The sequence below is a fragment of the Rhamphochromis longiceps genome, linkage group LG12 (assembly GCF_057381845.1).
Source record: "Rhamphochromis longiceps isolate RC_006_pf linkage group LG12, R_longiceps_female_GT1.1, whole genome shotgun sequence".
NCBI classification, from domain to species: Eukaryota; Metazoa; Chordata; class Actinopteri; order Cichliformes; family Cichlidae; genus Rhamphochromis; species Rhamphochromis longiceps.
The window spans coordinates 9,636,124-9,652,678 of NC_140568.1; the positions used below are offsets into that span (position 1 = coordinate 9,636,124).

At 40.2% G+C, this 16,555-nt stretch overlaps 1 protein-coding gene and 1 long non-coding RNA gene across 2 annotated transcripts; both read left to right on the top strand.

The window, feature by feature from the left end:
• The first annotated feature begins 3,773 nt into the window (after positions 1 to 3,773).
• Positions 3,774 to 5,933, top strand: LOC146656881 (E3 ubiquitin-protein ligase NEURL3-like). The gene is made up of 4 exons (XM_085426883.1): positions 3,774 to 3,861; positions 4,677 to 5,186; positions 5,338 to 5,499; positions 5,643 to 5,933. The coding sequence occupies exons 1-4, from the start codon at positions 3,828 to 3,830 to the stop codon at positions 5,819 to 5,821; spliced, it is 885 nt and encodes a 294-aa protein (XP_085283009.1). The 5' UTR covers positions 3,774 to 3,827; the 3' UTR covers positions 5,822 to 5,933.
• A 4,533-nt stretch (positions 5,934 to 10,466) lies between these two features.
• Positions 10,467 to 11,861, top strand: LOC146656882 (uncharacterized). The gene is made up of 3 exons (XR_014914226.1): positions 10,467 to 10,492; positions 10,902 to 11,106; positions 11,756 to 11,861. It is a non-coding gene; the product is annotated as an uncharacterized LOC146656882 (long non-coding RNA).
• Positions 11,862 to 16,555: the final 4,694 nt, after the last annotated feature.

Here is a 16,555-nt window from a genome sequence, read left to right on the forward strand (position 1 = left end):
TGACTGTCTCCGCCCCTTTGTCGGAAACCTGACAGTAGGAAGTGTCGGACATGGCGTGCCACTTCCTTGAAGAGCCAGTAGATCGTGAAGCCCAAATTCTCCGCAGAGCTCTCCGCCGGGAGAGAGTGATCAGAGCGCGTTTGGACATTTTATCATTTCCTGATGATTTTCTGTGTGAACGTTACCGTTTCTCAGCACAATCTATAATTTATTTGGATAACATCCTCAGGCCATATATTACGCATGTGACACTTCGCGGACATGCTCTCAGTTCATTGCATATTATTTGTATTGCACTTCGGTTTCTTGCAAACGGGAGCTTTCTGTATAATATTGGTGACGCTGAGCACGTTTCCAAGGCTACCGTCTGTCGGGCAGTCAGGAATGTTACAGTTGCACTGAAACGTCTCCTGTACTCGTTTGTGGTGTTCCCCGGTCACAGACCCACAAGATTTATCAAAGAGGGATGCCACAAAATTGCAGGTATCAGGATGACCAAAACTTAATGTATGATGTGGTGATACTTGGACTACTACTTAAATTGCACATTTATTTTCAGGGTTCCCAGGCGTGATTGGCTGTACAGATGGCACTCACATTCCAATCATTGCTCCTTCAGTAAATGAAGGAGACTATGTGAACAGGAAGTCTTTCCACAGCATTAATGTGCAGGTACATAGTTCCCTGTAGCATGTCAAACTAACAAATTATTTCATTATAGTAATGGATGCTAATTTGTGTTCTCTGCACTGTGAAGATCATATGTGATGCTGCCAACATTATCACAAATGTGGAAGCCAAGTGGCCAGGCTCTGTCCATGACTCACAAATATTCCGTGAATGTACACTGAGCACAAAATTTGGACATGGTGAGTTGAGAATACTTTAAAATATATAAAGACCAATTGCTTCAGGGACATTTGAACTGAAGTGTACCCTTCTGTCTTAGGAGAGTTCACTGGCTACTTGCTTGGTGATAGGGGGTATCCATGTTTACCCTATTTGCTTACCCCTTACCCTGACCCTGAACCGGGCCCACAGCAGCGATATAATCTGGCTAATTGCAGGACAAGAGCCAGAATTGAAATGACTATCGGAATGCTTAAGGCCCGGTTCCAGTGCCTGCAAAGACTCAGGGTCACCCCAGAAAGGGCATGTGACATTATTGTGGCATGTGTGATTCTTCACAACATTGCCACAATTAGAGGAGAACACTGTCCTTCTGAACCAGACATCAGCAGTGATCCAAACCATGAACATCCTGACCCTCCCACGGACATACAAGATGGAAGAGCAGTCAGAGACACCATATGTCACAATCATTTCTTTTGACCCATCACCTCAACATGTTGAAAGAAGAATAAACAGATTTTTTGTTCAACTGGCTTTATTGGTCGCCTGTATTTCCTGTACACAAAGTATTAAAAGATGTAAACCTCATAAAGTGTCTCTGTTGCTTCCTCCTCTGTAACAGCTGTCAATGTTTCTTCATTATTTTCCTGTAGTAAAGAAATAAACAACATTGCTGTTCTACTGTAAACTCATATAATCTGTGGAGTATTACTCACAACTGCATGTTGGTCTGGCTCAACAGGAGGCTGCACCAGATGCAGTACACCACCACCATCAACTGATAGAATATGAGGTTTATACAGGTCACTTATAACTTACAAGGGACCAAATGGCAATTAACAAACATACCAAGCACCTTACACTTCATTGTCATTATGCTCTCAAAGACAACCAAGACTGAGGGAAGGCAAAATCAGTCGGAAAATAACTTCACTACAAAATAATCCATTATGGTAAAGAGTTTATCAAATGAATGTGTCGCACTGCAAAGGTGACTGTGAAGAAAGGATGTATGCACATCATGTATTATTTTGAATTTACCCCTTATGTAGGCACTTGTGTCTTGCGGGGTTATTGACTCAGAGGATGTCCCCGCAGAGATGCCTTCAGCCACAGGGCGCCCACTGTTTTGGCTGAGGGCCAACTGCTCCGCCTCTGTGAGTGGTGGTGGTGGAGGACCCCCACCTGTTTTTCGGGCCTCCGCTTTTTTTCTGTTGGCTATAACGGGCCACATTTGAGCATACAGAGTAAGCAAATATGTACTTGTAATGTGCTCAGATAATTTCAATAAGTGCTTACAGAAAGAAAATTAATGTAGCCTCTAACTGCAATTGATTTACATCGGACAAACAGACCAAGCACTATGGCTCATAATACAATTACACCTTACCTGTTTGGACTATATTTTTATATTTCATTTTTACTTGCTGCCAGGAACGTTTGGGGCCTGTTGGGTTGCACCTGCGCTCACATCACATCACAAAATAAAATGTATAAAATAACAAATAAAATAACATATGATAAAATAACGTGTTAAATGGGTGGAAATCCCTCGATCAATGTTTAAATTAACACTCACGCATTGACTCTGTCGGCTATGTTTTGCCATGCATGCTCCCTTTCTTTTGCAGCTGAGGCTGTGTTACTTTTTTCCGCGGAATTTGCATGTTATCGGCATATGCTGCCATCAGAATTTCGGCCTCAAGCGCTGTGAAATACATTGACCGCGCCTTCTTTCCCTCCGTCTCCATGGTGACTCGCTTAATCTGTGCTCCGCTTATCAGGGCTTTATGTATCCTCGTCCGCGCGCTTCACTTGGGGTTAAAGCAGCTCCGCGTTGACTGAACTAATTGTTATCAGCCTTTCTGAAACCGAATATTCCGAGTTGGACAGTTCGGGGTTACTCAACCGTGAGTGTCGTTTTTCACTCTGAGTTTTCCAAACCGGCTTCCTGAAACAGGGCCCTGGTCTGCAAAAGTAAAAGCAAAAGAGTTTGGTACTTTCATTATGACTTGTGTACAGGTTAACTTAAAAGCTTTATCTGAGTCACTTTATAGTATAAAAAAAAGCTGCGCTGTTTTTCCTTTGTTAATGTGTAAAGGATTTCCTAATGCATGAACGAGTGTAACAAAGTTCTCAAAAATGCAGATAGATGCAGAGATTTACAACCGATAAAAGTCACTCCCAGAAAAGGTCAGGTTAACAAAGATTAAACTGACAGCAAAACAACAAAGAAGCCATCTCCTAAACCTTCAGCGTCATTAACTATTACACTACTGTTAATGTTCTAATATCTATCTAGATTGTGCATGAAAAGTGCATCACTCTTCTACAGTTCAATGTGTTTCGGTTTTATAGCCGTAAAATATCCATCAAAATAAAAACTAAAACCAAAGTAGAAGACTGACAAAGATACTCCAAAGCAAACCAAAAAACAGCAATATTTTTAATTAGCACCATCATCATCCAGTTCTTTTGTTTTTTCTTTGTTTTGTTATTCAAACAGAAAGTCTTTATTATGTCCCTGGAAGACTGTCTGGCTATTTTGAAGCATGCAGGTTGGTTTGGATTTAATTCCTGACAAGTGTAAAAAAAAAAAAAAAAAAAAAAAAGCATTTTGGGCTGATATTTCACATGTATAAACAAAGCCTAACAATAGTACATATATGTACTATTGTTAGGCTTCTGTGCACAGATTCTATACTATAGTATAGAATCTGTGCACAGAAGATTAAAGCTCAATAAGACTGTTACTGTGAGTGTCCTGATGTCCTCACTCAGCTCAGACATTGAACTGTGAATGGAGGTTAATGACATCATCAGAATGTACAGTCACTTCCCCAGCCCCTCCTCTTTTCCTTTCCTGGTTATGCTGGGAGTGTTTGTGTTTTCAACCCACATGTGGAAACTATAAAGGAGCACACACACTATCATCCATCAGGACTCAGCTGACAAGTATTATTTACAACTTCAAAATGCCATGGTCACGCTCTATGAGGATTTTTAAATGTAAGTTACAGAGCTGCTTTATATATCAGTTTGGTAAATCAATAACTATTATACCCAAATCAACAAATGTCAGCTGTTTCTATATTGTTACTAGACTAAACAGTTATTTATATTATATGAAAACAAGCAACATAATTGACTTTGTAAATTATAGTGCATAAATATGAGAAACAGATGTTTTTCACTTGCAATTTTGAAGAATGTAAAATCTGCTGTTATCTATTGAAATAAATCCATGAAAACTGAATGAAAACAATAAAGAATATATGAAAAATGGCAAAGTACTGTAAGGATTAGCAAACGACTGCAAAAAAAAATCTTAATTATAAGCTGTGAATTAAATGCAAAAATCTTTAAAGATAAAGTTTATATTTTAGAGGAAATGCTTATTGCCAAAGATAAAGTGCAAACACAATAACTGTGTGAGACATAAACAATGAATAATCACAGGCCACCTAGTGGACATTGAATGCAACTTAGTTCACTTTATTTAATGATCAGGATGAAGTCCAAAGTGTCACATCATTCTCAAAAGTGAAAGCACAGGAGTTTGCAAATTTTATTACGACTTGTTTACAAGTTTATTAGCTTTTATTATTGCACTAAAATCTTTTTCAGAAACATCTTAAAGGTGTAAAATAAGCTCATGACAGAAAACCTTGTCACATTATTTTCAGTTATCTTTTATTAATAGTAAGTCAGACTACTAATTTTCCATTAAACCATTAAATGTATGCATGATATTTAAGCATCTGATCACATGCAAAGAAATATTTTTATATCAGCACTAATACGTTTTATTTAATTCTGTGTAGTTGGCAAGTCAGAGGTGTCACACAGATGCAGCTCACGCTGTGTCAGTCCTCTGTCCTTCGACAGTCAGGCTGTGGGAGAAAAGGTCCGCTTGAGTCATGGAGGTCGACTCGCAGAGAAGACTGATAACACCTTCAAGAATGGGCTGGTGTTCAGCAACCGTCCAGTGAAGATCCAGGAGAAGATTTGTCTGAGAATAGAGAAGGATTCATCCATCTGGGACGGGGCTCTGCGTGTGGGCTTTACCACTGTGCCACCCTCAACCAGATCTCTGCCTCTGCCCAGCATGTCCATCCCCAACCTCACTGACAAGTCCGGACACTGGGCTGTTCCATTGGATGAATCTGTCTGCCAAGCAGGTTCAGAGCTGGAGTTTTGGGTTTCTTCTCATGGCAGCATATACATAGGTGTCAACAACGAGGAGTACGAGCGACTACCAGGAGTGGACACTAAACAGCCGCTGTGGGCCATGATAGACATCTACGGGCAGACGCGCTCCATTTTGCTGCTGGGTAAGTTCACTAGAACCACGGTTATATTTGACCTACAGAATGTTTTTCCTGTTCTGTGAATGCAGAGCAATTCACATGCTCTGAGAGTTATAAATGTTGTCTGATTCATAGACTGAATGACTATTCAAATACTCCTTTCTCTTTGCTGAAGACTCCAAGAAAAACAAAAAGCTGCTTTACCGTAGAAGATCCTGTCCTGCACCTGAACCGCTCGCCTCACCTGATCCTGACAGTCACTTTCGTTCAGTTCCTGATGTTTCAGACTTCAGACGTGAGGACTGCATCTCCTGTCTTGACACAAAAATGCCAGAAGGTAAAGAGTCATTTCAAACATTTTTGGCTGTTTTCAGTTGCACATTTCTGACCAGAGAAGATAAAAGTGAAATCAGCTGTGATAGTGTGGTCTCATTTCCTGATGTCACATATGTAATTGGGATCTCTCTCTTTTTACAACAGATAACGTCTGTGTGGTGTGCATGGCGAAAGAGGCCAGAATCACACTGCCTTGTGGCCACCGATGTTTATGTAAAGACTGCAACTTCAGAGTCTGTGAGCAGTTTGGCACCTGTCCGCTGTGTCGACACACGATCAGCGCTCCATCAGTGGGGGAGCGGTGGTTTATAGAGGTCAGCTGATCTCTGAGACAACAGCCTGGAATTGTGACAGAAGAATAGCAGCAAGAGTGAAAAGGAACGTTTACAAGATGCTAGTGAAGGTCTGCTGATGTGGAGATGGTGGCACAGACAAACAGACAGGAGGCCAAGTGTTGGCAGTATTGAAGATGCTAAGAATGTCTCCGTTAGTGACCATACGGGATAGTACTAGAAATGAGTACATTTAGAGGACAGGTCAGATTGAGTGGTTTGGAGACAAAGTTAAAAAAGCAAGGCTAAGATGGTTTGTACTTATGCAAAAGAGTGATGGTGAATAAACTGGCCAAAGGATGTTGAAGATGGAGCTGTTAGACAGGAGGAAGAAAGCAAGACAGAAAAGGATGATAGGATGATCCACTGTGCCGACCCTGGAAGGGAACAACCAGAAGAAGAAGAAGAGGAAGAAAGAAACTTTACTAAAAGGTTGATGACACTGAACTGAAATATTTCTAAATTGAAATAATTGAAATAGTACATCTCTTTTTGTTTTATAAACAAAATGTATTTTTGTAATTTTTAAGTCATTGTGTGACTTAAACACTTAAACACAAAATGTGCTGTATGGTTTATTTTTCATTGTTATTGTAAATTGTAAAGCAATGTTGAATTTTTAAAAAAAATACAAAATTCAACTGTGCCAGTATAAATAATCTGTAATATGTCATAATAAGCGCTTTTCTGTTATTTAACTGTATGTGTTTTTATGGAACTTACTGTAAACAAGAGTGATATTAAATGGACTGTGATGAAAGGGAATCTGTCGAGACCATGTTTGATTAAAGATGTCTCTACAATCAGGTATTTACTGATTATGGAGATATTAAGTGAAAAATCAAAGCAGGAGTTCAGGTAAGAACAGACTGTATTGCCAACCCAGGCCAGCCCACATACGTGTTGATGAAGCGGCCCCGATGGTCACAAACTGCCTGGAAGATGACTGATGGGATCAGTTTCCTGTTTCTGTAGCACTGACCATCAGGGCTGCTTGGAGACTTGATGCAGATGTGGCAGCTGTCGATTGCACCAACAGCTCTCAGAAAGTCTCTATGGCGTGCCAGCCATGCAAACCCACAGGACAATACCTCCAGCTCCTTGAGGGTCTTTGGGAGCAACATGATCTAGTGGCGAATGGCCACCACCCCCTCTGTGAGTCTATCAACAATGTAGTGAACAGTAGAATGAGGCATCCCGAACACTCTTGAGACCACCTGTAGGATGCTCCTCTTGCCAACCAGAAAAGAAACATCAGGGTCTCAATTGTGGCATCCAGGAGATTTAGCAACACTGCCATAGACTCCCTGCTTAGCCGAAAATCAAGCCTGGGATCCTCCTGGTTAAAAAAACGGTCCAGGACTGGTACACTCAGATTAATCCTGCAGTACAAGACTCTGGTCTGGTTAAGCAAAAGGTGGAGAACAACATAATCAGTTTTAGTAATAAGTTATGATTTAATTTATTTTAAGAGATCAAAGTATTATTTTCAATATTATCTCATCACTTTTGACGCAGAGAATGTATTTTATTGACTAATATTAGTAGGCTGAAGCCTTTTACTTCTACTTACTTCTGATTGGCTTTTACTATATATTAATATGCTTTTTTAAGGATCAAGACGTGGGTGTGTTTTTCCAGCTTCATTAACAGTTGTTTTTTCAGAGATCAGATGTCCTCACATCTTCAGCAGTAACGTTAATCTATATTGCACAGAGTGCATGTTTTGTATGATAAATTTTACCCATACCCTGCAGAATGAGAGACAGAGCAGCTGGGCTATGTAAAAAGTGTAAGGGGGCGTGTTCACGGTCACGTCCAGCGGGTGTGTGGGCAGAGACGCTCCACCACGAGTTACTACTGAGCAGACTCTGGCTCCAAAAGTGGAACATGGCAGCTCCCACAAGCGGGATATTTTGGCTTCATTTTTGCACAATGGGAGGAAGTGCTGTCGTGTCGTTCATCTTTTATACAGTAATTGGTTAGGACCAATCAGCAATCTTCTCCTTAAGAAATTTCAAAAATATACAAAACAATATATATAACTTCATAAGTTGACAAAAATAAAATCCAGAAAAATCATGTAGCTTTTCAGATTCATGATTCTTTCGGTTGCATCATAAAGATGTTTCAAGTTTATACACTTAACCTTAAGTTGAGGTCTTTCATGTCTCTTTAACAAAAAACAGAAACAAAATCCCTATTCAGAAATCTCTCTTCTATATGATGGTTTGTGTGTGTAAACGTGTATGCGTGTCTGTGTGTCCACACACAGCAAGCATTTGTTTGGCCAGCTGATATGGCGCCTCGAGCAAAAATCCTGGCCACGCCCCATCCCTTAAGATCCCGCTCCAAAGTCCTATTAATTTAGAAAGAAGACGCTGCATTGTTAAGTCAGAGGGAGATGGAGAATGAGCCTATTTCCAAAAAAAAGTGGAGTGTGTTCCTTTAAATACTATATATTGTTAAAAACTAAAACACACACACACAGACCTTTTGAAATGTATTTTGGTCTGAAACTAATAAAGATCACACTAAAGTGATGGTTCATCATAGAAAGGAAGGCCTTCTCTGAATGAGACAAACTCAGAATCTGTGTCTTTCTTTTCTTGTTTAGAGACTTCAGAAACTTCATTTTTTCCATATATGATGATGATGAATTATGATCACAGCTGGCTCACAGCTCAGTGGACATTTAGATGAGAAAATATACACTCAACAAAAATATAAACGCAACACCTTTGTTACTGCTCCCATTCCCCATGGGATGGACGTAGAGACCTAAAATTCATTCCAGATACACAATATAACCATCCCTCCCAAACAGTGGTCACAAATCAGTCCAAATGTGTGGTAGTGGGCACATCTGCTATATTGAGATAATCCATCCCACCTCACAGGTGTGCCACATCAGGATGCTGATCTGACATCATGAGTAGTGCACAGGTGTACCTCAGACTGCCCACAACAAAAGGCCACCCTGGAATGTGCAGTTTTGTCTCACAGCAAAATGCCACAGATGCCACAAGCAATGAGGGAGCGTGCAATTGGTATGCTGACAGCAGGAATGTCAACCAGATCTGTCGCCCGTGCATTGAATGTTCATTTCTCAACCATAAGCCGTCTCCACAGGCGTTTCAGAGACACAGAAGTTCAACTTAAAGCGCAGCTTTATTGCTGGAAACCCTCTTACTAACTAAAGGCATCAAAGACAAACAAAAATGCTGGTGGACTAAAACACTGAAGCAGAAAACACTGAACTGGAAACAAAACACTGGCAACACGGAGGCAAAACACACACAGCTTGTTGAGGGTACGACGCAACACTGACTCAGAGAAACACAGGGTCTAAATACACTGGGAAGTAACGAGGAGAATGAGACACAGAAGGAGAGCACAGCTGGGGGAAATTAGAACTGACGAGACAAGCAAAGCAGGACACATTCACATAAGTCACGGACCTTCAAAGTAAAACAGGAAGGATCACACAGAGACGCGAACTTGACACCGTGGAGACAGCAACTAAGAAACACAGAGACATAAACCATAAGGCAGAGGACTCTAAGAACCGATAGACACGGAGGGGAACTCAAACATGCAGACACAGACTTACAGAACAGAGGGGACACAGAGAAACGAGAAGGGCAAGGGATCGAAACTAGAAACCATCGAATAACTCACACCAAGTACAATAATACAAAAATCACAAAGAACTAAAACGCTGGGTCAGGAGACCCAGGACCCTGACACATTCATCTTAGCCAAACCCGTTCTCATTCCCGACGCGTAAAATACTGACGATTTGTCACGTCCCTTAACTTCTCATGCTGACGCTAAAGGTACCCTTCCACGTTTTTATGCGACGCTGTGGGTTGTCAATTCATTCCAATATGAACCCGCTCGCGGCGATCAGAGACGCTTCGAGCAGAGGCTCCAGCCATCCATTTACTCCAATAATAACCCCGTCACAGCGAAACATGAGGCTGTGAAGCACAATCTAACTGGAGAACCGGGGACCCTCTCCGCGAACGGGTTCCCCCCCCCCCTAATTTAATGCTTTCTTTTAATGACATCAACATTTCTCAACAAAAACACATGAAAGTATCACTGATAATTCAACAATAAAATCGCTTCATGTTGTGGCCATCACACAGTGTTTTCCAGTGATTCACGAGCTGAAAGTGCGCAGATTTAACGTACATAATCCTTTGTTAGGTTTATTACTTTCATTTCACACGTAAAACACATTTATAGATTCATCCACCACTCCTGTTAGTTTTGGATGCGCTCGGCTCCAACCAATCAGACCAATTTATGCAGACGGCGCACTAATCCCGTAACTGCACACTACCCATAATCCTCAACCGCCGTTGCTATGGAAATGAAGATAACAACAGCTTGGTGCTACCCGTTATTCCTTTATTTACTCTAAAATAATAACCAGCGATAATACGAAAATAAACTGGCCCAGTGTTTAATTATGTAATTACAAATTGCAATATTTATCTACAGCGCGCCTTTAGCGACATGTCAACAGATCTTAAGCAAGGCGATTGGATGGTTTTTTACTGCAATGCATCTTGGGAGTCATAGTAAATGTATCTTTCAACTCACGGTCCTGCAGCGAATTTTTCAACTCGACACGAGGCAGATCCTAGCTAAGTAAGTTGTGATAAACTGTGGGTAATTTGCATGTTAAACTGATATTAAACTTGAAATGTTTTCACAGAGCAGTCTGTGTACCAAGAGAACTACTTCTGCAAAAGTTTATTTAATTTTATTTTTGGTGATGTATTCTCATGTGTAAGACACTTGCTTGGCCACCCAGCTAATGTTAGTACTGCTCTATTTTAGCAATGTATCTTTTCTGTAATCAATTCAGTTTTTTTTAACCCTATTGACGTAATTAACTCAATATTAATGACTTTAATCTCGTAATTGATTTTTTTTCTAAATATGGTGTAATACTGCCTCGTAATATAAGTTATTTCTTTGGTCATGAATTATTTTTGTAGTCATTTAACCAAAACAGACCTGAAATGATCCCTACATGTTCCATTTTCATTTGCAGAAATGACAAAGCCAAAAACCAAACCATGCCCTTCCTGTCAGGCTCCAAACACCTGCAACAGGAAGACATGCAGTGGATGCCTGGGCAGCCTGAACGTAAAGGAGTGATTGAAAAAAAACAAGAACAGTTTAAAAACAGTAACTGGGCTGCCTCTGTTAAAAACAACAGAAATGCGAGCAGGATGGTTAATTCAGCCCAGTTGTCAGTAAGTTTAAAAGTTCTGATCTAATAAGTGGTTGGTCTGCTAGACAATTCTTTATTAATCACAGTTGTCAATGTTTTCTTGTATATCATGAAGTAAGAAACTAACAAGACATGTATATACACATAAAATATTAATTTATAAAAGAGCATAAATAAAAAAGTTATTCACATCAGAATAACACAATCGCACTAAAGACATCAAACTAGAAAAAACTTGTTAAAAACAATTTTTATTTAAGCTACTTCTGATTTTTAATTTAATCGGCTATTAACTTAGAGACAAAACATTTCAAGATGGATTTTATCATACATTTACAGGTTTGGTCACCATAAATACTTTTTAACTATCTACAACAATAAAACAACAAAGATGTGAAACTTAAAGGTTTGTTATACATCAATTTGCTTACATGAAAGACTGGCTGCATGTTTTTCTTTGTTGTTCTTGCAGGTTTCAAAACTACATGCCCTGGGCTACCAGCCAATTCTGTTTCTTGGACAGTTTGACCGTAAGTGCCGTATAGTAGGGGACGTGATCACTCAGATCTAACCAGCAGAAGGTGCTGCACGTGACATCCTCATGAAGATGAGGAAGCTTTATGAACACCTTCTGAGAAGTAAGATATGCTTTGTCCATTATCTGTAACCAGGTGTCCTTATCAGGTAGCCTATCCTAGCTGTCTTTGGGTGATACTCATGGTACACCCTAGATAAGAAGGCAGATCACCACGGGGTACACAGAGACAAACAAGATGGTGAGGATGAGGATAGTTAACAGTCACCAGCTATTCTATTCTATTCTACTCTACTCTGTTCTGTTCTATTCTATTATTCAGCCAAGGCTCAGACCAGTAACCTTCTTGCTGTGAGGTGACAGCTGCCCTACATGTCCTGTTGCTAATAGAGCAGGGCGATATGGCCAAAAATATTTATCACGATATATATTTGAAAATTTGCCATAACGATATAACTGACGATATAATTGATGCGAGACAAAATACAACTCCACAACATTACTAGCGCAAAAAGACAACCTTCCATTTATTTTCACTTAAACAAGAAGCTGGTTTTTATGTACATTAAAGCTTTATAAAAATGTAACAGTGCAAATGCAAATTCCTTGCTGAAAGTTTAACCAAAAGGCATTTCCAGTAGAAATGGGCTGACATATCCTGAGCATAACCATGTATAATATCCACTGAAGTTAAAAAGAGGTGCTTTGCAACATTAAACTGCAGTGTGCAGTGCGTATTTTTCGGACCATAAGGTGCACGGGATTATAAGGCACATTAAGCGAAACAAAGCAGTCAGATAAATCAAACTTTATTAAACTCATTCTTCTTGCTTCCTCCACTTCTGTACCATTGATTCATTAATGTTGAATTCTTTGGCAGCGGCTCTATTCCCATGTTGTTGCAGTATATTAATGACTAACCTTGTATTGTGGATGGATTATCTCAGTTGTTCTCCTAACTGAAGTTTGGTCCGTTTACAGCATCCTGCCATGCGATTGCATTTGTCTCTAACTATCAGGAACCTTCACGTTAACTTTTATAAGTGGAAAAGTGTTAGTGTTCGTCCTCCAGCTTCACTGTTTATGTTATGCTAACATAGCTGTGTCGCTAGCGATCACGTAGCACATCATTATATACCAGCTAGCTCAACTTCAGTAACCCTACAAACGTCACTGCTGTTTAGTTTCCTGTCTTCATTTATGTTGGAAGTGATAGCAGAGCTGTACGTTTGAATTTTTTCAGAAATCTCTCAGTCAGAACATGCTATATCATGCTTAGGTAACTAGCGAAACTAGCGAGCTAACTTCCGCTAGCTTCTGCTAACTTCTAACTCCGTTAAATATAATAACTTTTGTTTTCATGGAGTTAAACTTTATAGTTACACCTGGTAAAGCAGCAATGCTGATCGTTTTATTAAAGATGAAAGAATTTAGACAGTTTTTAACTCTCAGTGATGCTGCAGTGTTGTTTGACCTGAAGCATACAGAGTTTAGGACCCAGATTACTCCCAGATTTAAGAGCATCTTAGTCCAACAAATACGACAATGCATGTTCTGCAAAAAAATGTGCTTTGTTGTGTATCTGACGGACAAACACCAAACCAGTTCCACATCACGGAAGTTGCACCATTTTTACAAACCAATTCTGGTTCATCTGTTTCACTCAACAATCGGCCATGTGCGTATGAAAACAAAGGCACTGTGCGTTTTACTCCCATTCTATCGCGATATTTCATTTTCCTATCGTTGCCTAACATTATACCGGTATTACCGTGAACGGTATAATATGGCCCAGCCCTAATAGCTAAACTAATTAGCCGGTTTCCATTAATACACCCATCTCAAAACGCGCACTGCTGGTTTTACAAGGCTCTTTTCAGCCTAATGTAGCTAACGCTAATGCTAGAAACGAGCTAAAGCTAACATAAATTTATCATATGCGCCTTCACTGCCTGCAACACAATGCTGTCGATAAATAAACCAAGTTGGATTATTTTCTTACCGTAGTAACTGAAGACGAGCTGTGGCAGACGTTAAATTAAAAAAATGAGAAACAAGTCCACGAAAATGAAGATAGCGTGCTGCCGTAGTCCAAAGCAAAACTTGTGTGGAGCTGTACAGACGTTATCAGCGGTGGAGCCTGATGCAGTGCACTGATTGGCCCGTTTGAAATCAGGCGCCTTGATGTGAAACGGTGCTCTAAACTTCAGGGGAAAACGCCTGGTTTGGGGAGGAGGTTCTTTTAAAATCTTTTTTCTTCATATGATAATTAACTATGAATATGTCTGTGAAGGTTCTCAGTCATCCAGGTCATCGTAGTCAAAGGAGCTTGCAAAGAAAAGCGTCTGGACTTCTTTAAGTTGCTTGAAGAAGTGGATAAAAACATCAAGTTCACCAGGGAAGACACAAAGGACAACTGTCTGCCTTTCCTGGACTGCGCTGTGCACATTGAAGAGAACGGCAAACTCAACATCGAAGTTTACCGGAAGCCCACACACACGGACCAGTACCTCCTCTTTGACTCCCATCACCCTTTGGAACACAAACTTGGAGTAATTAGGACCCTACACCACCGGGCAGAACATGTTCCCTCTAAGCCTGAAGGGAAAAAGAAGGAACACACACATGTAAAGGAAGCACTCAAAACGTGCGGCTATCCTAAATGGGCGTTCTTAAAGTCAGCAAAGAGGCACAGAAAAGAAGACCAGACACCAGCGAGGGAGGATAAGAAGGACAGACGCAACAACATTGTCATCCCCTATGTAGCCGGTGTATCAGAGAAACTCAGGAGAGTTTTCTCCAAGCATGACATCCCGGTGCATTTCAGACCCAGCAACACGCTCAGACAGAAACTGGTTCACCCGAAAGACAAAACGCCAAAACACAAACTTAACAATGTGGTGTATGCTGTACAGTGCAGCGAGGAATGCTCAGACCTCTACATTGGAGAGACCAAACAGCCACTTCACAAGCGCATGGCACAACACAGAAGAGCCACCTCCACAGGACAAGACTCAGCAGTCCATCTGCATCTTAAGGATAAAGGACACTCTTTCGAGGATGCCAATGTTCACATTTTGGACAGAGAGGACAGATGGTTTGAAAGAGGAGTGAAAGAAGCCATCTATGTCCACTGTGAGCGACCATCTTTGAACAGAGGCGGGGGTTTACGACACCAACTCTCTGCCATCTATAATCCAGTTTTGAGATCTCTTCCCAGACGCCTTAACGCCCACTCACATCCTGGGCCATCTGACCTCAGGAATTCGCATGATAAGGTGGGGCCAGGTTTCACAATGAACTCACCCGAAACTCTGGCTGATTGGGACCCACGCCCAGTTTCCCACCTTGGCTCAGGCGATTAGAGGATCATCAGGGGGTCCTTTTGTCCCTCTGTGGGGGGTCACTCCCACTAGGTTTATATCTGGGACTCTCCACCATTTGACCTTAGAACTGAAGAAGCTTCTCGGATGAGAGGTGAAACGTCTTCAAGCAACTTAAAGAAGTCCAGACGCTTTTCTTTGCAAGCTCCTTTAAATAACTATGAATAAATAGAACAGACAACAGATTATTATTTTAACACTTTTGGGATTATATGAATTCACTAAATAATATAGTATGTCTATCATTAGCTGTAGGTCTCTCAAGTTGTTGTTAGCGTTTACATTTTAAACTCATGGTTTATTAGGTTCAACAGAATGTAGATTTAACAGCTACATCCCATATTCTTTACAAAAACTACATCCAAAAATTGCCCTAATACATTTCTAGTATAAAGATCTTGGGACATATGTACCTGTTATATTACAATTTGAGGAGGAATATGCTGTATTAAATATGCTATGAATCAAGAATGGATTTAATGTAAAGTGCTTTGGGCTTCTTGAAAACCGCTATCTAATCCATTATTATTATTATTATTATGTGAAATTAATGCAAAAATCACAAAGTCATATTACAGCATGTATCCATTACCAGCACAACCATGCTTACATTCAGCAATTAAAACCTGTATTTTTTTCAATAAATAAATGTAAAAAAAATTGTGTTTGCCTGTTCTAAACTTTATTGGAATCTTCTGTTAAAAAAACTATGCAAGAGTGATTTACAGTAGGTTTATGTATTTTTTTCAGAGAAAAAATGTACATTTACAGTTTTTCCACATTTCTTTATTTACGGCAATTTCACATCAAATCAACAGTTTTAAACTGTTTTATAGTTAACAGTTTTTTCCTGTCGTATTTTTACTGTCTTTCACTGTTAAATATACGGATCTTTTTTACAGTGTACGACGAATCCTGTAATAGACCCAACAGTTCCCCTCAGAGCCACAGAGGGACAGTGTGGTACTATCTTTCATGTTAAGGTGCTTTCCAATGCAAAGTCTGTCACAGTGACATTTTGGGGTGTTGCTTTTCAGACTGCAAAGAGGATCCAACAGAGAAGAGGGCATACATCATTTGACCACTGATGGAAAAAACAGCTTGCAAACTTGTACTAGTGTGTCTGGTGTTTCAGAGATGAACTTTATTAATCAAAAATGAGTTTTTCCTCTGTGAATAATAACCTGAAAACTTGGTTCTAGAAGAATAATTAATGGTCCCTGTGCAGCTGTTTGGTAACATGCTTGTCTTTTGTCTCTAACACAAGGGCAGACTCACAGAGGTGCGACCTTTGATTCCTGGTCTCACAGCCAGACTGTTAAATATTTATCTTGGATGGCAGGGCTGCGCTGCTTCTGGACTCAGGGTGAAAGAATCTAACAGATAAAACCCTCAAGAACTTAACAGAAGCTTAACATTTGTCCAGAAATGCAGCTGATCTTCATGATTACACTGTGGACTTTACAAGAATACAGCTTGAATACAAAGTCTTTCTCATATTGGGTGGCTGCATAGGGCCTGATACCGAGGATGGAAAAACTGACACTTATTTT

Bases quoted from the DNA above. Each gene is read 5' to 3' on its own strand.
- LOC146656881 (XM_085426883.1), top strand. From the start codon at position 3,828: ATGCCATGGTCACGCTCTATGAGGATTTTTAAAT. The intron at 3,862-4,676 runs GTAAGTTACAGA...AATTCTGTGTAG, and splicing joins CTCTATGAGGATTTTTAAAT to TTGGCAAGTCAGAGGTGTCA. The intron at 5,500-5,642 runs GTAAAGAGTCAT...TTTTTACAACAG, and splicing joins TGACACAAAAATGCCAGAAG to ATAACGTCTGTGTGGTGTGC.